Source organism: Schistocerca gregaria, chromosome 2 (genome assembly GCF_023897955.1).
Source record: "Schistocerca gregaria isolate iqSchGreg1 chromosome 2, iqSchGreg1.2, whole genome shotgun sequence".
Classification (NCBI taxonomy): Eukaryota; Metazoa; Arthropoda; class Insecta; order Orthoptera; family Acrididae; genus Schistocerca; species Schistocerca gregaria.
In genome coordinates, this window is record NC_064921.1 from 397,746,064 (window position 1) to 397,773,720 (window position 27,657).

The following is a 27,657-nucleotide window of genomic DNA, read 5'->3' on the forward strand; positions in this document are numbered from 1 at the left end:
TGTGATCAACGATGCCATTAAGGGGGAGGTTCCTTATCTACATAAATCCTCTTGGGTAAAAACCCCTAGTAGAAGGCTGCTCCTGAAACAACGACCTCCTCCTCCTCCCCCCCCCCCCCCCCTCTCTCTCTCTCTCTCTCTCTCTCTCTCTCTCTCTCTCTCTCTCTCTCTCTCTCTCTCTGTGTGTGTGTGTGTGTGTGTGTGTGTGTGTGTGTGTGTGTGTGTGTGTGTATGTGTGTCTGTCATGTCATCACCTTATACGGAAAAAAGCATTAGACACTTCCGTGACTTGTAATGTGTGCTACTATTGACAGTGACATGAAGCATCAATCCTCCCGCTTAGGATCTCTGGAACATTCGAAGTTAGGCACGCCTTTTTATGGTAGGTGGCATTTTCTTGCTCTTTCGTTCAGAAAGCCCAAGTGCAGTTGGCACGCGCCTTTATGTAAGGCGACGGCAGTTGTTCTGGTTTCTAGTGGAACGTTATTATGCAGTGGAGTTGCACCAAAAAATATGTGAACAGCTTGCAGACATTGATAAAAGATGAGTTTTGAAGGTCTCCGAGGAGTGGTAGGACAACAGTGATTGATTAATCGGTTTATTCGTGGAGCGTGCGCGTAATTACACGCACTTCGGTTGACATATCAGTACTGTCATTCTGAGTAACATCGGTTAATGGGCTACATTATTCCTCGAACTCTTATTATAGTTACCGCGAACTGTTATAACGTTATAATTTGATTTGGCAAAACAATGCAGCAATGGCAAACTTCATTGGGAAAGTAGAACAAAATTTAACTATTAATCTAAGCATTATTGGTTCTAGTCACTGTTTGTAAATGTATTATTTACGAGTTCAGTAAACGAAGTAAATGGTAGGAAATGTTATACTCGTTATACCTTCAAAGCACCCTTTTACAGTTAACACTGAAGGACTGTAATACGTAAAGAAAGGAGAAACATTTACATTCTGGACAACACGATACGAAATGTGTTCTCTCTGTTAACCATCCGTTACACACACCCGAGCACCGCGAAGGACACTGTTTGAGTTGAGTATCAGCCAAAAATAGCAGGAGGAAGGTTACACACCACAGTATTTTTAGGTTAACACTCATTCTAATTACAGTCAATCTTTTCTTTATATCCCAATACATCTGTAAGTCATTTCACTGTGAAATTCGTTCTACTCTTTATGGTCAATTTTCCTAAAGTCCTCTGATTCTTTTTAATGCTTTGTCATTCTCATCGACATCGTTGTCGTACCTGTCGCCTTACATTTAACGACAACGTCTACATCCATACACCCCTGTAACCACTCTTCCATCCCCGTCAGTCTTAGGGAAGCCCAAGAGAACCAATTATTAAAATATCTTCTGTCGAGACACAACAACGCAGCATCAGCTTCGCCCAGCTGGCAAATTTATGGTGTACTGCGGAGGGTACTTTGTGTACTGCTGTCACTCCTCTCCCCCACCCCCCACCCCCCGCCCCCACTCACCATCCAACGCTTGCTACCACCACTATTTCCTTTTCGTGTTTCAGTCGCGGATGGTGCACGTGAAGGACAGCTGCTGTAAGTCTCTCTGACACAACCTTTTCGTGAGGTATACATAGTAGGAATACTAGGTCTGTTGGTTGACTCCGATAGCAAAGGTACGCTCTCAGAAATGTAACTGTAATACACACTGTGCTACATATGATGCTCAACGCCTCTACTGCGGCTTCTACTACTAGGATGAACATCTCTGTGGCGCATTTGCATTTACTAAACGAACCTGTGACGAAACGCGCTGCTCCTCTTTAGACCATTTCCTCTGTCAGTCCTATCTGGTAGGCATCTGTCTGTTTCCTCGGCACAAAGACTACGTCCATCGTTTTCTTGGTCTACCTTAACCCCTCTGCCCTCTGCCCTTCTCCTCCAAGATATTCGTTCATGTCCGGTTATGTGGTTTCCTATCTTAGAATTCATGTAATTTTTATTAACAGTGTATACATTCATATCAATGATTATTTCAGTCCTAATTAGGTATCCTTTTAATCAGAGTATTTTATTGTATGGTGCAGTCATCTTTCATTCTTTTCCTCACCCAGTGCTAGCCTCTATGCAACAGTTAATTTATCACCAAAGTCATAGAATTTAATTGTTGTGTCTTTGTTGCCCCACGTATTGATTGAAGTCTGTGGAACATTTAGTCTATAGCATTGTCATATTATTACTCGTGTCGCAACTTAAATATTTAAAACATAACGTTTTTTCTGTTATTTTACTCTTAGTTAACTATCATTGATCGCACTATTTGTCGTACAAAGGCCGTAACTTTTGCCTTACGGGAGAAAATTTAAAGATTAAATTACGGGCGTACTTGGCTAAGCCGAAGAACTACTAGCAGGAAGCCATCTTTACTTTCTTATATAATCACTTAAGTATTTAGAAATGTCAGTGCACTTAGACTGGCGTGTTTATCCAGTTTAATGCCAGGATAATCCTCTTATTTCCATGTTCTAAAGTCATTGAACCGCATTCGTTCTATTAAGAAATACTTTGAGTCACATCAGCAACCCCCGAAGAAAGAAACTGGGCGTACACGTTGTGATGTATTGTATTCAAGTTCGGCCAAGCAAGCTGTTGATTTGTCCAACACGTCTATTCACACGATTAAGGCTCGTAAACCGCGTACGTATTTGTACGGTGACATGAACATTGGCAACTCTACTTTGAGAAGTTGATAACACGTTAACAGTCCGTGCGCATGCCTTATCGTTCTGAATCCGGATTTGCAGAATACAACTGTCGTGTACATGAAATTGCTCTATTTGAAGAGTTAGACTGGAATACATGTAAAGAGTGTGTTTATATTTTGAAACGTCTAGCAGAGCGTAGACCGGTAACCGTTCATGTCAACAATAAACCCGGTCTAACAATACGTCACTGTTGACTTACCATATTCGTTGCCAGTGAAACGTATATTGGTAATGAAGTGTTAATATGCCGTTTGAAAGCTGTGTTCAGCATTGTGTTTCTATGAAGGTAGTTATGTAGGCGCCGCTGGGGAGGGAGGAGTCCGTTGTGGATGTTCCTTCGAAGACGGGTGATAAGAGTCATCGATGTCCAGTAATATGATGTAAATACAACACAGTTGTGGACGCATTGTTACAAGTGGAATGGGTGACTCTGTTTACCGATACATCTAACGTAGTGTTTGAGTTCGGATTTGAAGATACATTTCATAGGTGCGCGAAGAACTTTCCGACATTGTGGAGGACGAAATGAGGTTAAAGAATATGTTTATAGGATTCATTTGCGTATAGAACGAATAACAAATGGAGATAGTAAGAAATTCTTTGAAGGGCAACGACCTATTGAGAAGAGCAACATCGCCTTTTTGTGTAAATTAGCTAAATTTCCGCTACAAGGGTCCGACTCTACAGGTTCCCCGTGACATAAATTCACCAGAAAGTATCGGTATGTATGGACTATATATTAGAAACCCAATAGATCTGTTGAACCTGCTGAAGTAAACAGACGGCCCGATGTATAGAAATTGTGCGTAGTTCAAACTGCGTAGCTTCAAGGAAAAAATACGTTTTATTGTGGATATGAAACATATAGTTTGGAACGTAAGGAAAGTGACGATTCAACATCTGAAGTTAAATACTAGTCCTATCTGTCTACAACAAACAATACATATGACGTTTTGTATGAGAAAAGGGAAAGCAGCTTTCTAAATAAAGTCTTTTGTGTCTTAGTTTATGTCTGAATTGGCTCTTTTTTTTATTCTAACTGTGAATACCTATGATACTTTGCAGCTGGCCTAAAGAGAGCTATTCTCGCACTTGACGAAGAAAGGATTCAAGACGTTGCTCTTACCTTGGGAATAACATAACTTGCTCGGCAGCTGTACTTGTGCTAGAGAAACAGTGGTATTACAAATCTGGTTGCGAAGAACTGTTAGGACTCGGTAATGATAGTTGTAGGTATTGCAGGTTAATGCCAAATGAACGTAGATGTCATCGGTATTATAAGTGAGTCTCTTGCCTCTAGCCGGCCGAAGTGGCCGTGCGGTTCTAGGCGCTACAATCTGGAGCCGAGCGACCGCTACGGTCGCAGGTTCGAATCCTGCCTCGGGCATGGATGGGTGTGATGTCCTTAGGTTAGTTAGGTTTAATTAGTTCTAAGTTCTAGGTGACTGATGACCTCAGAAGTTAAGTCGCATAGTGCTCAGAGCCATTTGAACCATTTTGAACTCTTGCCTCTGTGGTATCTTGTCTTTCACCTAGATTAGTTCTTATTTGGTCTGGCCTTTTCTCCCCTGTATGAATTATTAGATTAGGTTTCGATCGTTCGTATGAAATGCGATTGGGGGCCATTCTCACTCATATAACTTATGAACTATTACAATCCACAAGATATAAACTCTTTTTAAAATTTTTAAAAACAACCTTTACTGCCATTACTCACAGGGAGTGAGGTTTCTGCGCTGTTACTGAGACGAAGAGCCCCTCATATTTAACCATATTTGTAAAAGTTTGAGTCAATAGGACTGTTTTCAGAAGCGTAATATGTTTTTTATTCAATTCATAGTCATAATATCAAATGGTCACTTCATAGTCATAATAACAAATGCTGGTTATAATTTGCAACAAAAGCATTGTATCCCGAAATATCATGAAATGTATTCGCAAACTGCAAATTCAGTACCACAACAGCTATACAATTTACTGGAAACACATGATAATTTGTGCTGGACCAGTACTCGAACCGCGATTTCCTGCTTGTAGCAAGTGATCGCCTTAACCACTTCGGCTATCCGAACACGCCTCTAGGACCGACTCAGATCTCCATGTGTCCCAATGTCTGCTTCCCATAGTGCTCGAACGGTTATGTGATTCCGCCATAAGAAGAGAATTATTCATTTTTCTCATCCGATTGCCTTGGCTTTGTCATAGAATACGTTAGTGCAGTGTCTGTATTTCACAGTTTCTGCACAGTTCGAAACATATGTGCATGTCTGAACTACAGCTGTATCGAACTATACAGACACTGATAAATGCTGATGTATTCTGAAATAGAGTCTAGCATTTCATTTGTGAAGCTAATTTATTTCACTTCTCTCAGAGCTGTTTAGTGTACACAAGTTTTTGGGAAATCAACTGCTGAGCAAGAGACAGAAACCACAGTTTGTTGCCCCAAAAGGTAGCTTTTGTTTTGTAAATATATGTATTGCTAAAAACCAATAATTCCAAATGATTTAAATCTCAAGTTTTCCAGACAATTGCAATCATGTCTGGTTCATGTTCATTTGTCAAAGTTGTCTTGCATGTAGCGTAATATCCAGTTATGTCTTGATAGGATAGCAGTCTGATATTGTAGCAGGCAACATACTCCTAATAAAAAGAGTGCTAAGATCTGAGATTCAAAAATCTTTCAAATATAGCTAACATACGGGATGACTCACCCGCCCCTACGAAAGGTTTCATGCAACCCACAACGCCTTCAAAACCAAGGAACGAGATTTTCATATTCCCTCGCTCACAATGTGCAAAGTATTAGTCATACAGAAAAAATGAACACCTTTTTGACGGAAATCTCACGTAGTTAAGTTTTGTACTGAGATACGTTTTCGTTGGAGTCTAAGGTTTCCGAGTTATTCAAGAAAAACGCGTTTAAATCACACTTCTGAACATTTTTTCTTGAATAATTCAAAAATTGCAGCCCCTAGCGAAAACGTACCTCAGTACTAAATGTAGCTACATTAAATTTCCTACAAAAATATTCTGTTCATTTTTATAGGACTAATGTTGGCATGTAGTAAGAAAGAGAGAGTGAAAATCTGGCACATAGCATTTGAAGGCACTGCATATTGCATAAAACTCATCAGTAAGGCAGCTAAGTAGTATACAGGCCACACGATAAATGGACCTGTGACAGCCATGGTAGATAATTACGTGAAATTAATGTTATAAGGAAGTATAAAGGGCAATAAGCACTAAGCTCATTTTTGCTAGAATGAAGTATGGCTATGGGTGCCGGGAAACTGAAGTTCAATTACAAAATAGATTATTTACAGTAGTAAAGGGTGTGTACTTATTAATTGTGTGCGGTCATTTTTTAGGTTGCACAAACGGTTTAAGATAAAATGAGAATAATAACAGCTCTATTCCTAAATGTGACGGTAAGAAACCATAATACGAGACGCAATAACAATGAATCTGTGACATAATAATAACTGATAGAGAGGAGATGTAGAAGTTCGACAGTATCCTTCTACTAAAGACGTTTTTTGTGCAAATGCGGAAAAAGTTTTTAAATCTTCAGTGCAGCGGTTTGGAATTTGGTTGAATGCTTTACAATAACTCTGTATAGCTCCGTCAGAGAATTAATTGGAGGTGTAATATGTTTTTTCCGGTTCGAGAAAAATGTTTGGTTGTAGAAGCACGTATACCGCATCCTTGATGAAGCCACTAAAAGAAGAAAAGAGCAAAAGCTAAAGTTCCCAGTGTTGAGACCCATTTCACCCTATCTAGCGTCGAGAAATTTTTTGAGAATTCTCTGCACTATAAATGGGCGACGGACTTTCTCTCGAAAATGCGAAGTATGTTTTAAGTTTCAGGATACTGTTCATGTTCCACTATGCTATCTGATCGCTACGTTTCCTAATTTCTAGCAGCCAAACTTTGGCAGAGGAGCAGAAGTTTTCCTCGTCACAGAAAATCAAGTGCAACGGGGAACTTCCAGTGTCTTCTCCTCTCTAAAGGTTGTAAAAGGAAAACTGAGTGCTGCTGTCAGTATTTCCTTTATTAAGTGCCTGCAGAAGTTGAACCTTGTTCTCTTTTAGTGCCAAACGTCGACGTAACTTTCTGATTAGGAACACAAAACTCTTGGCACCCTCATCGTATCGTTTCACGGACTATAAATGAACAAATGTCGAATTCGTCGGCGCTCCTGTTAGCCGTGCGAGAAGGATCCCAACGTATTGAGTTTCACAAGTATCCTTTCTTTGAAATTTGCAAGCAGAAAGTGCTGCAGAGCGGAATTTCCACGGAAATTGCAATGCACTTCTCAAACGTAGCTCATAAACCTTTCCATGTGGCAAGGACTCTGTTTTCAACAATACACTACGCCTCAAATCCTGTATTCGCTAGAAGATCTCTCGCCGAACAAATGAAACTTCATTATTCACGAATATTAACAATTTTTGAAGTTGCAGAATTGTGGAATAGGACAATGACCTTAACACACTTATTTTCCATTGTGTGTATATATATTGTACGTGTGTATGTCACTGAACTCCTCCTAAGGTGCTGGACCGATTTGAATGAATTTTTTTGTATGCGTTTGTGTGGCGCCCTGGATAGTTTGGATTCACAAATCAGCGTGGCAGATGGCGCTGCAGTCGGTATCTAGGTTATATATCTATACTGCAACTAAACGGCTGGATCGATTTGAATGAATTTTTGTGAATGCATTGAAGTGGGGGCCTGGAAAATTTATATTCTTAAATCAGCACGGTAGGTGGCGTTGAATTTTTGTGTGCAATATTGATCGTATTATATTCAGACATAAGATACGTTCATAGGATTTCGTTTATGTTTCGACATTTTAATTTGAGTGTACTATTATGTGTGTTTCGCTATTTTAACATTTCAATTTTTTTGTTGTACGGTGTCTTTTGATATTTCAGGTGTCGCATTTCAGTAAATATTAAGTGTATTATATCCACATATAAGTTACATACATAAAACAATGGCACAATGGAAGAGAAGGAAATAATGGTCGACGGACTCGGAATTCACAATTAGTCCAGAACCATCGGTTTAATAGATCGGCAGGAGATCAATTGGCAGTGAAAGAAAATTTAAGAAACCAGGCTGCAATAAAGACCGGTCCCTCAACGATTCACCGACACATTCAGAACACGTGAACAACAGCTTTTGCAAGTGTATCGCGCACTGAGACGTGCATCACTTCTTCGCCTTGCGTTTAAATATGAGTCGGACATCGACTATTCGTCTCATTCGGAAATTGTAATCGTTGCTATGAGCAAACAATGCCAACACTGTCATGCACTCAAATATAAACGTGAATCGGCCGGTTTCTGCTGCGCGTCTGGAAAAGTTTTGTTGCCACCATTGAATTCGCCGCCAGAACCATTGAAAAACTATTCGCTGGAGCTACATCTCAGTCTAAATAGTTTTTGCGTAAAATTTGCAAATTCAATTCGTGCTTTCAAGTGACATCATTTGGAGCGACAAAAATCGTTCAGAATGGGGATGGTCGCAATTTTCAATCAACGTTTAAGCTTCAGGGCCAAGTGTATCATCAAATTGGTTCTGTAATGCCGATGCCTGATACCGATTCAAACTTTCTGCAAATCTACTTCATGGGTGATGAGGATCAGCAAATAAACGCACGCTGCCAGTACAACAGCATCGAGCAGATGGAGGAGCGAGAAAGTGTGGGTATTTTGGAACCGTTTTTTACAGAATCACAACCAGTTGGTCCAGTTGTCCAATACCGTTTCAAACAGACTGCAAAACGACAATTATACAGCAAAGTACCATCTGGGCAGCACTCGAGCCGATATAATGCACCGACCATTAATGAAGTTGCAGTTGTTACGGTTGTCGATGCATTTGAACGTCGAGATATACGAATCCAACGCAGAGATAACACAGTGCATACGATTGAACACAGTCATCGCTCTTACGACGCTTTGCAATATCCATTGATATTTTGAGAAGGAGAAGATGGGTATCATTTAAATATCAAATAAAAAATGCCGGACATCTGTCGGGTCCGCTAGTATATATATATATATATATATATATATATATATCAATACTAGTATGTCTACCACAGCTAATGAAATGTCCTTGTGTGTTGCAGGAGGCCGCGATGCGCCTGAAGGACGCCGACTGTGCTGGTGTTGTTGCCGAGCCGCGTCTGCATATGTGAGTACCTGAACACTAGGTGTGTGTGTGGGTGGGTGTGGGTGTTAGCTTCTGTGTTTGTAGTGCTGAACTCACCGAGGTGTAATAAGAGGAGGTGTCATGTCGTCACAAACTATAAAGCCGACGTCAGCCATGGCAACTGGCCAAAATATTAGCTTCTGGTGAAAGTGTTTTATAAAAAAATTCCACCTCATTATACATAGATTACGGTCTAATGACAGTATAAAGTATAAAAGAATCTCAATTCATTCCTGACACTGTGTCATTCACGAAAACAGTGTAAAATTTATCATTTAGTACAACTGTACGCGCTCATAACAGAAATTAAGAGCAAAAATTAATCGTAAACAGTAGTCTGTTAATGTTTTTGGGGATTCAATGTGGCGGGGCCGGCTTGAAAACAATGTACAGCTTAAGTCTGTAGTGCCATTCCCCTTTATTATACCGCCATGGACATACCAGTCTTTCCATTTCCATAAAAATGGTACGCTATTCATGGTGTTGACAGCCTTGATCAGTCACCAGAAGACACTTATAAAAAGTCGAAGGACATGGAAAAAGCAGTAACTGAGAAAGGAGTGAGCAGCGGCTGTGTCTTATCCAGCATTTCATCAAGTGTGTAGTTAGTGAAAGCAATACAAGAAACCAAGGAGATACTTTTGGAAAGGCTATTAATGCTCAGGGAGAAGAAATAAAGAGTTCAAAAGTTTGCTAATGTAATTCTGTGAGAGAAGGCAAAGGGCTTGGTAGATCAGTTGAACGTCTTAAAAAGAGATTGTAAAGAAACACGATTTAAAGTAAAAGAAAATTTTCGAATCGTGTAAAGTTATGATGAGGGATTTACTATTTGGCAACAAGACCACGCAAGTAGTACACAATGTTTGTTACTTGGATAGCGAAATAACTGAGGAAGGCATAACTACAGAAGATGTAAAATGTAGGCTAGCAATGGAAATTAAGTTTTCTTGTAAAAGAGAAATATGATAACATCTAATATGAACCATTAGGAAACTCTTTCTCTGAAAGCTTTTGTTTGGTATGTAGCTTTATACGGAAGTCCAACGTGGACGATAAGCAGTACAGGGAAGACTAGAAGCTTCTGAAATGTGCTACAGGATAATGCTAAATTAATGAAGAGGTGCTTGTTGTTGTTTTCAGCCCATACATTTCTCTGCATAACTACTGCAGTCCACTCACTGTTGTCATCCTTGCTGTCTCTCTCTAATTTTTGCAACGTGAAGTTTCTTCCGTTACCAAATTATCAATTTCTTGATGCCACAGGACGTGCTCTGTCAACCGATTACTTCTTTTATAGTTTGAGCCATAAATCTCGTTTTTTCCCAATTCGATTCAGTACCTTCTCATTAGTTATCTGGTGTATCCATATGACATTCAGCAATCTTCTGAGGCTTCCATTATCTTCTTGTCTGTATAGTTTGTCGCCAACGCTTCCGAACTGGGGAGAAAAGATAGCTGTCACTACATTTGCTAGATGTATTCTAGTCTCTGCAGTTTTTGCCGGCTACAGCTCCCTCTTGTACCATGGTGGAAGTTGTCTTAAAAGATATCCTATCATCATGTCTCTTCTTCCTATCAGTGTGTTCCATATTCCTTTAAGTGCTGATTCTTCTGAGAACCTTCTCATTTCTTACCTTATCTGTCCACCTAATTTTCGAAGTTCACATGTAGCACCAGGTCTCAAATGTTTCTAATCTATTCTGTTTCGGTTCTTCTCACCGTTCAATCTCACTGTCATACAATGATGTGCTCCAAACGGATTTTCTTGGAAATATCTTCCTCAAATTAAGACCTATATTTGATACTAGTGTGCTTCTTTTGGTCAGGAATGCCCTTTTAACCAATGCTAGTCTACATTTTATGTCCTCCTTGCTCCATCCGTCATGGGTTGTTTCACTGTCTAGGCAGCAGAATTACTTAACTTCAACCCCTTCGTGATCACCAACTATAATGTTAAGTTTCTCGCTCTTCTCATTTCTGCTACTTCTCCGTACTTTCATCATTCCCCGATTTACTCTCAATACAGATTCTGTACTCATTACACCATTCCATTCAACACAGCGTGTAGTTCTTCTTCACTTTCCCTGAGGATAGCAATGTCATCAGCGAATCTTATCAATGCTAGCCTTTCATCATGCATTTTAATCCTACTCTTGGATCTTTTAGTTATTTCTGTCAGTGCTTCTTCGACGTATAGATTGAACAGTGTGGGCGAAAGACTACATCCCTGTCCTTTTGAATCCATGCACTTAGTTCTTGGTCTTCCATTCGTATTTTTCCCTTTTGGTTCTTGTACATATTGTACGAGGGTTGGTACTTTAATACTGGCAACTGATGACTACTCTGAAGGTCAGTAAAACCTTGAAACACGTATCTATTTTGTACGAGCTGTAAATAAATAATTGCCACTATGAAAGTTTCAACCGTCGTATATTATCCGTTTTTCCCTGTACCTTACTCCTAATTTTCGCAGTATTTCGGACATTTTCCACTATTTTACGTTGTCGAACGCTTTTTCCATGTCTCCAAATCCTGTGAACTTCTCTTGATTTTTCTTCAGTCTTGCTTCCATTATCGAGGTGGAGGAGGAGGAGAAGATTAGAATTTAACGTCCCGTCACAACGAAGTCATTAGAGACGGAGCACAAGCTAGTATTAGATAATATAGAGGAGGAAAGCGGCCGTTTCCTTTCGAAGGAACCATCCGGGCATTTGCCTTAAGCGATTTAGGAAAATAGCAGAAAACCTCAGTCAGGATGGCCGGACCCGGGTTGGAACTGTCGTTCCCTCAGGTGCCTCCAGTGTGCTATCCACTCCATTTTCAACCGAAACGTCATAACTACCTCTCTGGTGCCTTTGCCTTTCCTAAAGCCAAACTTATCATCATTTAATAGATCCTTAAATTTCTTTTCCATTTTTCTGTATCCTATTCTTGTCAGTAATTCGGATGCATGAGCTGTTAATCTGATTGTACGATAATTCTCGCATTTGTCGGCTCTTGCAGTCTTAATAATTGTGTGGATTATGTTTTTCCGGAAGTTACTAGTCTCATACATTCTACAAACCAACTTGAATATTCGTTTTGTTGATTTTAGAAATTGCGATGGAATGGCACCTACCTCATCTGCTTTATTTGTCGTTAATTTTTCCAAATCTCTCTTACATTCTGACTTTAATAGTAGAACCCTCCATCTTCCCTGTAGCCTCCCGTTTTTGCATCCATCACGTCATCAGACTCGTCCTACCTCTCATAAGACCCCTAATGTACTCTCTCCACCTATCCACTCTCTCCTCTGCATTTAGCAGTGGAATTCCCATTGCACACTTAATGTTACCGCCCTTGGTTTTAACTTCATGGAAGGTTGTTTTGACTTTTTTGTGTGCTGTGTTAGCTCCTCCGACAATCATTTCATTTTCGATTTCTTCACATTTTTCATTTAGCTATTTCGTCTTAGCTTCCCTGCAATTCCTATTTATTTCAATCCTAACTGGCTTTTATTACTGTTTTCCTGACTTTCCCGGAACATTTTTATACTTCCTTCTGTTATCCATGGTTTCTTCACAGTTAACTTCCTTGTATCTATGTTTTTCTCTGCAAATTCTGTGATTAACCTTTTTAGAGATGTCTATTCCTCTTCAACTGAACTTCCTACTGAGCTATTGGTTATGGCAGCATCTATAGCTTCAGAGAATTTCAAGCGTACATCTCTATTCCGTAGTATTTCCGTACCCCACGTCTTTCCTTCTGGTTTCTTAAACTTCTGTCTACTTGTATCTCTAGGAATTATGCCTCCGTCAAATAGACGATAGGTGCTCCAAACGCACTGTTCGAGTAAATTTGTCCTCAGGTGTTGGCCTCTTTCTGCGTAGATTAACGTGAAGTACTTCCTTGTTAGACAATACGGCAAAACAGCACAGTAGCAAAATTATGCCAAATTCTGGAGTGTATGTGTGTGTGTGTATGTGTGTGTGTGTGTGTGAGAGAGAGAGAGAGAGAGAGAGAGAGAGAGAGAGAGAGAGAGAGAGAGAGAAGCAGAGAGGTAGAGGTGGGGGTTTAAGATTTTTGCACCGTAGAAAGCTTTCCCCGCTTTTGCGTGTATTTCTTACCACATCCTTCAACTAAGCAATTTATTTAATCTTAATTACTAAACTGCCGAATTCTGCAACGATTAAGAATCATGGCTGGCAAAGAAAGGATGCGACGAGTCTCGTCTTACTTGTTCTCCAACCATAGAGTGACGATAATGCTTTTCTCGTAATGTGATGCTACATCACTTCGTGTATCACAGACTTTGAACATAATTTTAGCATACTTTCACTGACTGTCGAACTCCGAGTGTATAACTCTCTCTCTCTCTCTCTCTCTCTCTCTCTCTGTGTGTGTGTGTGTGTGTGTGTGTGTGTTCCCTTTTTCTCCCGGTACGCTATTCGGGTGCTGGAGAGTGTTTCCCTCTGAAACAGTCTTTCGATGTTTACTTTCCATCTACCAGCTCTTTTTCTCTAGATTTGACACTGGCTTCATATGCGCTTATCTTATATCGTCACAGTTTCTTTGTACTTCAGTAAAATTGTGTTTCATCTTCATCCCTGCAGCTTCAATACTTACAAATATTTATTTTATCCTTTATTCACGAATTTTCTGCTTTCACAGATCATATAGAGTACTTTCGTAAACTATCTTCAATTTTCTTCAGTCTCTCTACCCTATAGAAAGCGATATATTTGACTTTGAGCGTTAGCTGTTTTTATTAGGCACTTCCATTTCCCAAAAATCTTCTATTACTTTATTTAGCCTCAATTCTCATTTTCATCTAAAAATATCTTGAAATATTGTATATTCCCAACAAAGACGTACGTTAGTCACTGTCCTCCTGTGTACCAAGCGTTCAGAAAAACACGCGTTGATTTCACTTAAAACCTAAGCTACTGCTGCTGTAATCAAAGGATGTAATTTTCAGTTGCTAATGCCTACAGCTCATCTTCCATTTATAAACATATAGAGTAATCTTGGTATTCATCAGAACAAATTAAATTTTGATTAAGTGTTGTATAAATATCTTTAAAGTTAATTATGTGATAGTTTCCTTTAAACTGAAGTTTCATTATCGAGGACTCTTAGAATGATGTTCACTTTTCTTATAATTAACCTGTATTAGAAATGATAATGTGTTATGGATGTCAAGCGTAAATTAAATTTTAAACCGGTACTTAAGATTTAAATTTATTTTGCTTCCTTCTTTGGACAATACGTTGCTCAGAGAGGCATTAAAAGTTAGATTTCCACCCACTAAGTATTTTCATAGGCCTGAAGCTTTGTACTACTCTCTTAAAAATTCTTGATTTACCAGCCTCGGTGTGTATGTGTGTGTGTTTGTGTGTGTGTGTGTGTGTGTGTGTGTGTAGGTGTAGATGTAGGTGTAGGTGTAGAGGGGGATCTCAATGAGGCGACGATTCTGATTGCAGTACTTATTGTACGATACGTCGTTCCAGTTTATCATGCAAATATGGACACGATGCTTTTTGCAGCTATCTGAGGACCGATGCAATATACATGCTCATCCAGTTTTCGAATAGGCGGAAAGATGATGCTCGCGAATGCACTCTGTAGCAGGTAAAGCAGTTGATGGAAGGACTAAGTAAGTTCCCTGAAATATTTGACGGCAAATTCCGGATGGCTCTCTTGGAGAAGTGCATATGTGGATTTCGTGACGTGTCCTAACCGAGCTTCTGCTCTGTCTCCCATTACCCTGCCGTCGACGTCAGGTCAGCATTCCCTCTAGTTAAAAAAGGACCCCTCACTGTGCGTCACTTGATTTTTACCGACAGAGAGAACGAGCTAATCGTTATATCAAGTAACTTTTTTAGTTAACTAAAAAAGAGACTTCATTAATAGCGCAAAGTTTCTGGCGCTTCCCTGTCTTTTATCTAACAGGTATCTGATATCCTCCAAACCTGAGCGCTTAAGTTCAGCAAAAATGTAAGTTCGTACTTACAATTTGGTTGAGCTAAACAACCGCATTACAGAGGCAAATTAAAAATCTTCTTGGAAAGTTACTTTTGCCAGCCTGAGAGCATAAGTAAAGGTTTAATTTAATATCTGACTGCAATAAAAGTGTTCCAGTGCTCTGACGTCGCCAAGAAAATAATTCAAGAGGAAATGTGAATCCAAGGGATAAGCGATTATCGCGGCTTCACTCAATAACACAAAAACTGCATTCAACTCAAACTGACTGAAAATAAAATGAGCACATATTCAAGTCATTTCATTCTATAAATGAACAAACAGAATGTATTTTTCTTAATAATATTACAGGCATTTCGCTTCGTAAACCAAATTATTCTAAATGCTGTATTTAGTAATAACTACATTTGCCCTATCGGGAATAAATTTACAATACGTCAGTCTAGGTGAATACAAAACAACGATTCTCTACAATTAAATATTAATTGTTTCTTTTTGTAACTAGATCTTGTAAGGTTTTGAGGTCAGAACAACGACTGTGTAAGATGCAAGTATTTTTTGGTTTAATTTTGCAATCTTATCACAGAAATACACACATGACACAGTTTACAATGTGACAATGTTATGACAGTTATCAAACGAACGCATCTCGTCCTCATAAAATGAAATAACCCTAAACACAAGAATAGTAAATTTTAACTAGAAGTTTCTTTACAAAATTATTCTTATGACTACGTCATGATGTTGGCCAGTACTACAATAAATCGTCCAATTCCGGTTCAAAGTTTGGTACTGTTTAGGGTGACAATCAAGTCTACAAAGGATGGTTAGTTTTGTGACAAGTTGAGCAAAATATTACCCAAGGTCACCCGAGTTTACAGTGGACGAAAGCTGGTGAACCAACAGTTTATGCCTCTGTCGTGGTATATATCTTAGCTGTGATGAGCTGTTGTCTGCATGGTTTCTCTCATCCTCTGAAATTCCTATAAAAAAAACTAATTAAGCCTTTGCTGATTTTTCCAGCAGAAACTCTCACTATGTTTCTCGTTATGCGAGGAAACATGTACTCATCCCTAGTCTTGGAATATGGCGATGTGCAAGTGCATGACTGAAGCAGCGTGCATATTAAAATGCCCTCTCACTCCTCGCAAGAACAATTAACTAACTGGCTGGTTCGTTTCTCCACATTTGGAGCTCAATGATGCTACAGCTAATATCTAGCTAAATGTCAGCAGTGTGTTAATGCCGTCGATTGAGTGTCATCCCTTTCGCTTTATATACTTAAAGGCAAATCTGCTCATTACCCCCAAAGTAAGTTAGGTGTAATATTGAGCTTCCCATTACGATGTATAAAACTCTTATGTAAGGTGCGAAATTCACCTTCATTTTTTCTGACACCTTACAAGCTTTACAAATTTGAAACGAGACTTATAATATCATTCTTTGATTTTTATGCTCCATCAGCAGCCGCGTTTTCAAACCAGACTATGAGAATTGCGTTCTGATTATGCTAACTACCCAGTGTTCTTATATTATTTTTCTCGTAAGATAAACATTTTATTTTGAAGTGATGTGGTTAAACTTGTGAGTGTTGTTCATAAAAAAACCATTTTCAGTGATTTGCGCCACCATATGCAGGAAAGAAAAATGTGCATGAGGAGTGAGACAACGATACAAACTAAGATAAACTTCCTGACCAGTTAGTGAAGTACCCATATAGCTTAACCAGCTAGTAATTAAATCGTCAATAAAATAAAAAAACACATGACGATGGCACAAATTTTCCCAAATACGTTTGGGAAAGAAAAGTAATGTAAGAACGTTTTGCATGAATGGACAGAATGTATTTTGCCTAAGTAGACTTAATTTTATGTACTGTTAAAGTGTAAAATGAAATACTTCTGGAGACGTGTTTGCATACAAGTTCTCTTTAGAAGTGAAACTCCTTATACTCTGAACAGTTTGCAGCTGACAGACCCGCTACAAGATCAGTAGTTTAGGACAAATGCGACGTATTGCTTCTAGAGTTCACATCAAATGTTGCACTGGCGTATTACACGTAAAATCCTAGCGGAAGAGCCTCAGTCCCCAGTAAATTTTAAACGCAGTGTCATAGTAAATAACTCTGATTTCGTGTTCTGTACAACAATCAGGTGCGTTTGTGATACTAACACTAGATGATTCTACCTCTTATTTTAAGTTTATAGTAGAGCCACTCTTGAGGTAAAGTAACTAATCTAGAAGCGCAGCGCATTTATCAATGAAAGCTTCCCAAATGGACAATAAAGTGCATACAAGCTCTTCCTGTTCAGTCATAACATACACTGTTGTTGTTGTTGTTGTGGTCTTCAGTCCTGAGACTGGTTTGATGCAGCTCTCCATGCTACTCCATCCTGTGCAAGCTTCTTCATCTCCCAGTACCTACTGCAACCTACATCCTTCTGAATCTGCTTAGTGTACTCATCTCTCGGTCTCCCTCTACGATTTTTACCCTCCACACTGCCCTCCAATGCTAAATTTGTGATCCCTTGATGCCTCAAAACATGTCCTACCAACCGATCCCTTCTTCTAGTAAAGTTGTGCCACAAACTTCTCTTCTCCCCAATCCTATTCAATACCTCCTCATTAGTTACGTGATCTATCCACCTTATCTTCAGTATTCTTCTGTAGCACCACATTTCGAAAGCTTCTATTCTCTTCTTGTCCAAACTAGTTATCGTCCATGTTTCACTTCCATACATGGCTACACTCCAAACAAATATTTTCAGAAATGACTTCCTGACACTTAAATCTATATTCCATGTTAACAAATTTCTCTTCTTCAGAAACGCTTTCCTTGCCATTGCCAGTCTACATTTTATATCCTCTCTACTTCGACCATCATCAGTTATTTTACTTCCTAAATAGCAAAACTCCTTTACTACTTTAAGTGTCTCATTTCCTAATCTAATTCCCTCAGCATCACCCGATTTAATTGGACTACATTCTATTATCCTCGTTTTGCTTTTGTTGATGTTCATCTTATATCCTCCTTTCAAGACACTGTCCATTCCGTTCAACTGCTCTTCCAAGTCCTTTGCCGTCTCTGACAGAATTACAATGTCATCGGCGAACCTCAAAGTTTTTACTTCGTCTCCATTAATTTTAATACCTACTCCAAATTTTTCTTTTGTTTCCTTTACTGCTTGCTCAATTTACAGATTGAATAACATCGGGGAGAGGCTACAACCCTGTCTCACTCCTTTCCCAAACACTGCTTCCCTTTCATGCCCCTCGACTCTTATGACTGCCATCTGGTTTCTGTACAAATTGTAAATAGCCTTTCGCTCCCTGTATTTTACCCCTGCCACCTTTAGAATTTGAAAAAGAGTATTCCAGTCAACATTGTCAAAAGCTTTCTCTAAGTCTACAAATGCTAGAAACGTAGGTTTGCCTTTTCTTAATCTTTCTTCTAAGACAAGTCGTAAGGTCAGTATTGCCTCACGTGTTCCAACATTTCGACGGAATCCAAACTGATCCTCCCCGAGGTCCGCATCTACCAGTTTTTCCATTCGTCTGTAAAGAAACCGCGTTAGTATTTTGCAGCTGTGACTTATTAAACTGATAGTTCGGCAATTTTCACATCTGTCAGCACCTGCTTTCTTTGGGATTGGAATTATTATATTCTTCTTGAAGTCTGAGGGTATTTCGCCTGTCTCATACATCTTGCTCACCAGCTGGTAGAGTTTTGTCAGGACTGGCTCTCCCAAGGCCGTCAGTAGTTCTAATGGAATGTTGTCTACTCCGGGGGCCTTGTTTCGACTCAGGTCTTTCAGTGCTCTGTCAAACTTTTCACGCAGTATCGTATCACCCATTTCGTCTTCATCTACATCCTCTTCCATTTCCATAATATTGTCCTCAAGTACATCACCCTTGTATAAACCTTCTATATACTCCTTCCACCTTTCTGCCTTCCCTTCTTTGCTTAGAACTGGGTTGCCATCTGAGCTCTTGATATTCATACACGTGGTTCTCTTCTCTCCAAAGGTCTCTTTAATTTTCCTGTAGGCAGTATCTATCTTACCCCTAGTGAGATAAGCCTCTACATCCTTACATTTGTCCTCTAGCCATCCCTGTTTAGCCATTTTGCACTTCCTGTCGATCTCATTTTTGAGACGTTTGTATTCCTTTTTGCCTGCTTCATTTACTGCATTTTTATATTTTCTCCTTTCATCAATTAAATTCAATATTTCTTCTGTTACCCAAGGATTTCTAGCAGCCCTCGTCTTTTTACCTACTTTATCCTCTGCTGCCTTCACTACTTCATCCCTCAGAGCTACCCATTCTTCTTCTACTGTATTTCTTTCCCCTATTCCTGTCAATTGTTCCCTTATGCTCTCCCTGAAACTCTGTACAACCTCTGGTTCTTTCAGTTTATCCAGGTCCCATCTCCTTAATTTCCCACATTTTTGCAGTTTCTTCAGTTTTAATCTACAGGTCATAACCAATAGATTGTGGTCAGAGTCCACATCTGCCCCTGGAAATGTCTTACAACTTAAAACCTGGTTCCTAAATCTCTGTCTTACCATTATATAATCTATCTGATACCTTTTAGTATCTCCAGGGTTCTTCCACGTATACAACCTTCTTTCATGATTCTTAAACCAAGTGTTACCTATGACTAAGTTGTGCTCTGTACAAAATTCTACTAGGCGGCTTCCTCTTTCATTTCTCAGCCCCAATCCATATTCACCTACTATGTTTCCTTCTCTCCCTTTTCCTACACTCGAATTCCAGTCACCCATTACTATTAAATTTTCGTCTCCCTTCACTATCTGAATAATTTCTTTTATTTCATCGTACATTTCTTCAATTTCTTCGTCATCTGCAGAGCTAGTTGGCATATAAACTTGTACTACTGTAGTAGGTGTGGGCTTCGTATCTATCTTGGCCACAATAATGCGTTCACTATGCTGTTTGTAGTAGCTTACCCTCATTCCTATTTTCCTATTCATTATTAAACCTACTCCTGCATTACCCCTATTTGATTTTGTGTTTATAACCCTGTAATCACCTGACCAGAAGTCTTGTTCCTCCTGCCACCGAACTTCACTAATTCCCACTATATCTAACTTTAACCTATCCATTTCCCTTTTTAAATTTTCTAACCTACCTGCCCGATTAAGGGATCTGACATTCCACGCTCCGATCCGTAGAACGCCAGTTTTCTTTCTCCTGATAACGACATCCTCCTGAGTAGTCCCCGCCCGGAGATCCGAATGGGGGACTATTTTACCTCCGGAATATTTTACCCAAGAGGATGCCATCATCATTTAATCATGCAGTAAAGCTGCATGTCCTCGGGAAAAATTACGGCTGTAGTTTCCCCTTGCTTTCAGCCGTTCGCAGTACCAGCACAGCAAGGCCGTTTTGGTTAATGTTGCAAGGCCAGATCAGTCAATCATCCAGACTGTTGCCCCTGCAACTACTGAAAAGGCTGCTGCCCCTCTTCAGGAACCACACTTTGTCTGGCCTCTCAACAGATACCCCTCCGTTGTGGTTGCACCTACGGTACGGCCATCTGTATCGCTGAGGCACGCAAGCCTCCCCACCAACGGCAAGGTCCATGGTTCATGGGGGGAAGAACATACACTATCTGACCAAACATACCCGGACAACTGGGTGAAAATGACTTACACGTTCGTGGTGCCCTCCATCGGTAATGCTGAAATTCAGTATGGAAATGGCCCGCCCTTAGTCTTGATGACAGCTTCCACTCTCGCAGGCATACGTTCAGTCAGGTACTGGGAGGTTTCTTGGGGAATGCCAGCCCATTCTTCACAGTGTGCTGCACTGAAGAGAGGTAACGATGTCAGTCGGTGAGGCCTGACACGAATTTGGCGTTCCAAAACATCCCAAAGGTGTTCTGTAGGATTCAGGTCAGGGCTCTGTGCAACCCAGTAAATTACAGGGATGTTATTGTCATGCAACCACTTCGACACAGACCGTGCATTATGAGCAGGTCCTTGATCGTGTAGAAAGATGCAGTCGCCATCCCCGAATTGCTCCTCACCAGTGGGTAGCAAGAAGGTTCTTAAAACATCAATGTAGGCCTGTGTTGTGATAGTGCCACGCAAAACAACAAGGGGTGCAAGCCCCCGCCATGGAAAACACTAGCCGGCCGGAGTGGCCTTGCGGTTCTAGGCGCTACAGTCTGGAGCCGAGCGACCGCTACGGACGCAGGTTCGAATCCTGCCTCGGGCATGGATGTGTGTGATGTCCTTAGGTTAGTTAAGTTTAATTAGTTCTAAGTTCTAGGCGACTGATGACGTCAGAAGTTATGTCGCATAGCGCATAGTGCTCAGAGCCATTTGGACCACTTTTCTTTTTTTTTAAACACGACAACAACATAACACCACCACCTCCGGATTTTACTGTTGGCACTACACATGCTGGCAGATGACGTTCGCCGAGCATTCGCCACACCCACACGCTGCCATCGGATGGCCACATTGTGCGCCGTGATTCGTCACTCTACACAACGTTTTCCCACTGTTAAATCGTCCAATGATTACGCTCCTTACACCAAGAGAGGCGCCGTTTGCCACTTACCGTCGTGATGTATGGCTTATGAGCAGCCGCTCCACCATGAAATCCAAATTCTCACCGCCCGCCTGTCATAGTACTTGCAGTGGATCCTGATGCAGTTTGGCATTCCTGTGTGATGGTCTGTATAGATGTCTGCCTATTATACATTACGCCCCTCTTCAACTGTCGGCGGCCTTGTCAGTCAATAGACGAGGTCAGCCTGTACGCTTTTGTGCTGTACGTATCCCTTCACGTTCCCACTTCTCTATCACATTGGAAACAGTGGGCCTAGGGATTTTTCGGAGTGCGGATATCTCGCGTGCAGACGTATGATACAAGTGACACCCAGTTACCTGACCACGTTCGAAGTCCGTGAGTTCCGCGGATCGCCCCATTCTGCTCTCTCACAATGTCTAATGACTACTGGGATCGCTTATATGGAGTACCTGGCAATAGGTGGCAGCACATTGCACCTAATATGGAAAACGTATGTTTTGGGGGGTATTCGGATACTTCTGATCACATAGTGTAGCTTTGCGTGTAACTCTAAGTATCACTGACGATAGCTAAAGGAACTCTTCGCGATATAAGGTGTCCCAGGATCATGGTCAATAAATGTGATGTGACAGCAACCTTCATTCGAAGCAAAAAGATGAGTAAAGATGAGCTCTTAGGTGCATACCTTAAGAGCAATGAGCATTTGTTCACCTTCGCTGCTGTGTAGCATATGTCTTCTACTGTCCAAGTGCCAATAGCTTAAGCTGTTAACGAAAAGTCATCGAGTAAAACAGAAGTGATTTCTGGCGTTAAGTGTTATAGGCCCTTTACTTTTCCTTATCCATATGAATGATTTGGGAGACAAACTAAGCAGCCGTCGTAGATTGTTTGCAGATGACGCTGTCATTTATCGACTAATAAAGTCATCAGAAGATCAAAACAAATTGCAAAACTATTTAGAAAAGATATCTGAAAGGTGCGAAAATAGGCAGTTGACCCTAAATAACGAAAAGTGTGAGGTCATCCACATGAGTGCTAAAAGGAATTCGTGAAACTTGGGTCACACGATAAATCAGTCTAATCTAAAAGCCATAAATTTAAATAAATACCTAGGAATTACAATTACGAGCAACTCAAATTGGGAGAAACACATAGAAAATGTTGTGGGGGAAGGCTAACAAAAGACTGAGTTTTATTGGCAGGACACTTAGAAAATGTAAAGGATGTGCTAAGGAGACTGCCTACACTACGTTTGTCCGTCCTCCTTTGAAATACTGCTGCGCAGTGTGGGATCCTTACCACATATGACTGACGGAGTACATGGAAAAAGTTCAAAGAAGTGCAGCACGTTTTGTATTATCGCGAAATATGGGAGAGATTGTCACAGAAATGATACAGAACTTGGGCTGGACATCATTAAAAAAAGGCGTTTATCGTTGCGAATCTTCAATCACCAACTTTCTGCTTCGAATGCGAAAACATTTTGCTGACACCGACCTACATAGGGAGAAACGGTCACCACGATAAAATAAGGGAAATCAGGGATCATACGGAATGATATAGGTGTTCGTTCTTTCCGCGCGCTATACGAGATTGGAATAATAGAGAATTGTGCAGGTGTTTCGATGAACCCTCTGCCAGGCACTTAAATGTGATTTGCAGAGTATCCATGTAGATGAAGAAGGTATGCAATTTAGAAATAGGTTTACAAGAGTTTTTTGATTTGAATAATTGTTCCTGTCATACCCTTAAATATTGACCATTCCTCCTGCGACACCCTATACACCACAGTATGCCGATTTAAGGGACTTTTGAAACACGAGAAGGAAACTGGATTTTCGAGGATGCGAGCCAGAGAACCCATTGTTATGCCGAAGAAAGTCCCTTCTTCCTATAATAATTCGAAAATTAACGTAATAGGAAACATTAAAACACAATGTTTCAGATGCTGACAGCTTCAGAATGTACCAGTATTATTATATACGCATGCTTACAGTAATTTAACCTAATTACAGGCAATAATTTGAAGAATAATATTACTTTCGTCAAAACTTTGATTGTAATCCTATTGATTGCTGTTATCATTCTGTCTACACTCATCACACCTATCTAGTGTTGTATGATATATCGTTCAATTCATTGTTATTAATAAACAAATATTTATGTATTGTTAGTGGGAGGCGTCTAAAGCGCTGCATGGACTGTGCGGCTGGTCCCCGCGGAGTTTCGAGTCCTCCCTAGGGGATGGGTGTGTGTGTTTGTCCATAGGATAATTTAGGTTAAGTAGTGTGTAAGCTTATGGACTGATGACCTTAGCAGTTAAGTCCCACAAGATTTCACACACATTTGGACGTTTTTTTAAAATACAAGGTGATGTCTATAGTCGCAATTTTAATCTTTTTTTTTATTTTTTCAACCGTTTCGGTTACTTAGCTGTCATCACACCTTCTTCTTCTTCTTCTTCTTTTCAGCGATCATAGGACCTGTAGGCCACGCGCTACGCCAACGATCTGCTTCCATCTCCAATCTCTCGCTGTACCTCTCCAACCTGCGGGTATTCCTAATGCTGCGACGTCCATCTCTGTGTCATCTTTTCACTGTGTGGAGGTCAGACCAGTAGTGTTGTTGGTTGGAGAGTGCCCTCAGATGCTTTCTTAGGAAGTCTTTTGGTGTCCGTTCTAGCCACATTCCTAGGCCATTGCAGTTTTCTACTTTTTAATTTCTGGACGATAGTGAGCTGCTTCATTTACTGATAAATTTCAGTGGTGCAGATGTCATTCTCCAACACAGGTTCCCATATTTTCCTCGTCACATGTAAAAGAAAGAAAGGTTTTAAACACTCCAAAAATTCTTTTACATAAAACTACGGTTGTAAGAACACTGCGTGCAATTGGTAGAGTCATATCATCAGCGTACTTCTAACACGTAGGTTAGTACTAGAGATCTTCTCCGAACTGGCTGTCTCCATGTGCCCATAAACTCGAAACGTGAGTCTCTTCCACAGCCCAGTCATCACGTGATTCAGCTATCGGTTACAAGTGTACTCGACGCGCTCATAAAGGAGAGCGACTACACGAGTTCGCAAGTATAATCACGGACTCCAGCATTCCCACTACAAGTGCAACCGTTTTGAAAGAAATTTCGGCTTCGCGGGGTAGCCACGCAGTCTAGGGCGTCTTGTCACGGTCCGTGCGGCTCCCTCTGTCGGAGTTTCGTGTCCCCCTCGGTCATGGGTGTGTGTGTTGACTTAACGTTAGTTAGTTTAAGTTAGATTTAGTAGTGCGTAAGATGGTCCCATAAGACCTTACCACAAATTTCCAATTTTTTCCAAAACAAATGTATACCATTAAACTGTCAATTATTATTCATTCGTATGACACAACAATGATTTCGGGTTTAGAGCCATTCTCAAGTGAAAGATGAAATGTTACAAAATGTCCGAGCAATCTAAATGACGGAATCAAGTTATATACTATTATAACGACTGACTGGTTAGCAGTGACTATTGTTCTGTTCTCACATACATTTATAAATACAAATTTTTTTGGAAGAACGCTGTAAATTTAATATATCTATTCAGAGAATGTTTAAAAGTTACTTTCACATATACACTCTTTGTAGGCGTTACCGAGTTTGTAGCAACAGGACCAAGAAACAGGAATGAGGATAACGTGCAATCTCTCACTGGTGATTAATTATTAAAATAAATCACAGAAATGAATGATAAGCTAAACACCTCGCTATTAGCCCATAAACTCAAATTGCCATGACCATTTGAATACAGAAATAGAGCGCTTTTTTGTCGCAGGGATATGTCAGTGACGTTGCTCTGTGCCCAGTTTTCATTTGGTCGAGTACACATATTTTCTCATGCTGGAGGCGGAACAAACGAGAATAGAACCATTTTGTCTGTACTGAACGAAATTTTTATGTTTTTCGTCTGAAGCGTTGACTATAGCGTGAAGCAGATATCACTCCTCCTCTAATGGAAGACATTTCATTTGCGTACTTTGTGTCAATTTTCGTCTTGCACTCTTCACAGTCTCACAAAACACGGCTTCGTTAAAGGCTTTATGCTCCCGAATGCCATTCATTTAGCCTTCTCAGCAGAAAGATCGCGTATTCAGCTTCAGTACTAAAAAGAAATCGCGGCTAGCCTCACACTACTGCATGCTTCGGCAAGAGAGTACGAGTCCACGGGTATGAAGCAACCGCAACGACACATTTCTCGGACTCGTGTGACTCCCTGACTATAGCAGGAACAAAGGAAGCCCGTTAGCACCGATTAACAGCGGCGCCCGCGATTTGTGAAGTATGCAACCCGGACATCAGACTCGTACTCGCACCGTTTCTCATCTGTGGTAGGTACACGTATAGCAAGAAGTAAAACTGACACTAGCGACTCAAGATTTTTAATCATTAATAAACTCTGGCAAAACCTTTAGCTTCGCAATCAATCTTTCTCACTTAGCACTTTGTGCTAATAAATCACACCAGATTCACTAAGGAACCGCTGTGTGATTCTCAATTAAAATCCTGTATTTTTCTATTCATCTTGCTCTTTCCAAAGCAAATCAGACCAGAAGAAATTTTAAACCTTGCTGCAGCCGTTCTAGGCTATTGCTGGAAAACGAAGGATATGTTCCTCCTGTTTCCGTTGTTCTCCCTAACGTGTCTGGCGCGCAAGTAATCTGGGCCGTCTTTTATTATTCATGGAGCTTAGGGACCATTCATATGCTTCCAAGCCACGCGCTTCTCTGCAGGAGACCGGCTCTAGTAACTAAATCCCGTAACAGAAATTCTTTCCAGACACGGCTATCTTTCGCGCAAAGCACCTGCTCCAAGGAAATAATTGTTACCGAAGAAAAACTGAACGTCGTTTATATTTTAAGACAAATACATGTTAATGCAGACGTTTATCGCTAAAATACGGCGTGGTTATAACTAAACTTCAATATTTGAGAGGGCCCCATGAAAAACGAGTGATCGTCGGACAATGAATTTTTATGGAAACATTTGTAAGGACATACGGAAGAGAAACGACGAATAAACTATTGAAAAGATTACATTTTAATTTTCTACATAAGAGGGTAACATTTGTGAATTGCGTACCATGTTGACGTTTCAGGTTGCTCAGTGTGATGACTGCCTGCATCCGCGACAGCCTGGATCCGCGCCAGAGACATCATTTCACTACTGTTCGCAGCACTTTTCGAAGGGTGGACCATGGAATGTTCATATGGTGATATAGCTCATGCTCTGCTTGCAGGTCGCACGTTGCATTCAGCATTCTCAGCCATGCCAACAATAACTTCTTCAACAGTTTGTGGCGCATTTCACCGTCGATCTCTCCCAGAAGCAATTCCCAAATCGCCAATTAATTCTAACTTCCGAATCGTGTTCTTCAATCCCACTGCGAAAAGAGGACCTCTCCGTAGTCCTTTAATGGGTCAATACTCACGATTGGCACTGATGACTGTGTGTCAGACCTACGTCGCAGACCAAGTACTGATGCCTATAGGCAAGTCATGACAGTAACCCTGCTAACAACAAAACTCCTACTGCGCACAGTCTAAACATCACTTCTACAAAATTGGGACGATACTGCTCACAGTTTCCCGTCTACAGTGTCTCAAGTAGGGAAAATTTATTTATGACCACCCTGTAGACCAGTTGCTTTTCCCGGCTTTCATCTGTTTCACGTAAGTCATAATAAGGCCTTAGAAAAAAAAATCGTGAGTTAGAATTAATGACAAACAATTCTTGTCCCTTGTAATTGTAACTGCGTTAAAACTAAAACTTCCTGGTAGAATAAAACTGTGTGCCATTCCGAGACTCGAACTCGGGACCTTTGCCTTTCGCGGACAAAAGCTCTACCATCTGAGCTACCCAAGCACGACTCACGACCCGTCCTCGCAGCTTCAGTTCCGCCAGTATCTCACCCGCTACCATCCAAACTTCAAAGAAGCTCTTCTGATACGAGGTGCTGATGGAATAGGACACTGATAAAGTCACTTCGAACTTTTAATTGGCAAATTCTCGGAACCTATTGGGTTTGGCACATAAGCAAAAATCGGTATACTTGTATTTTAGCCCTTCTTCGTCTGTATGAGGGAGCTACTTATGCGTATAATCAGAATAATAGCTGGAGCTCATTCA

The 27,657-nt window shown here is 40.5% G+C and overlaps 1 protein-coding gene across 1 annotated transcript in view; it reads left to right on the plus strand.

Moving 5' to 3' along the window:
* The window catches only part of LOC126322244 (uncharacterized), a 700,988-nt gene that overhangs the window by 142,479 nt on the left and 530,852 nt on the right, over window positions 1-27,657 (plus strand). The window contains exon 2 of the mRNA XM_049994273.1: window positions 8,891-8,955. Coding sequence (XP_049850230.1) covers window positions 8,891-8,955 — 65 coding nt within the window. The remainder of the gene's footprint in view (window positions 1-8,890; window positions 8,956-27,657) is intronic.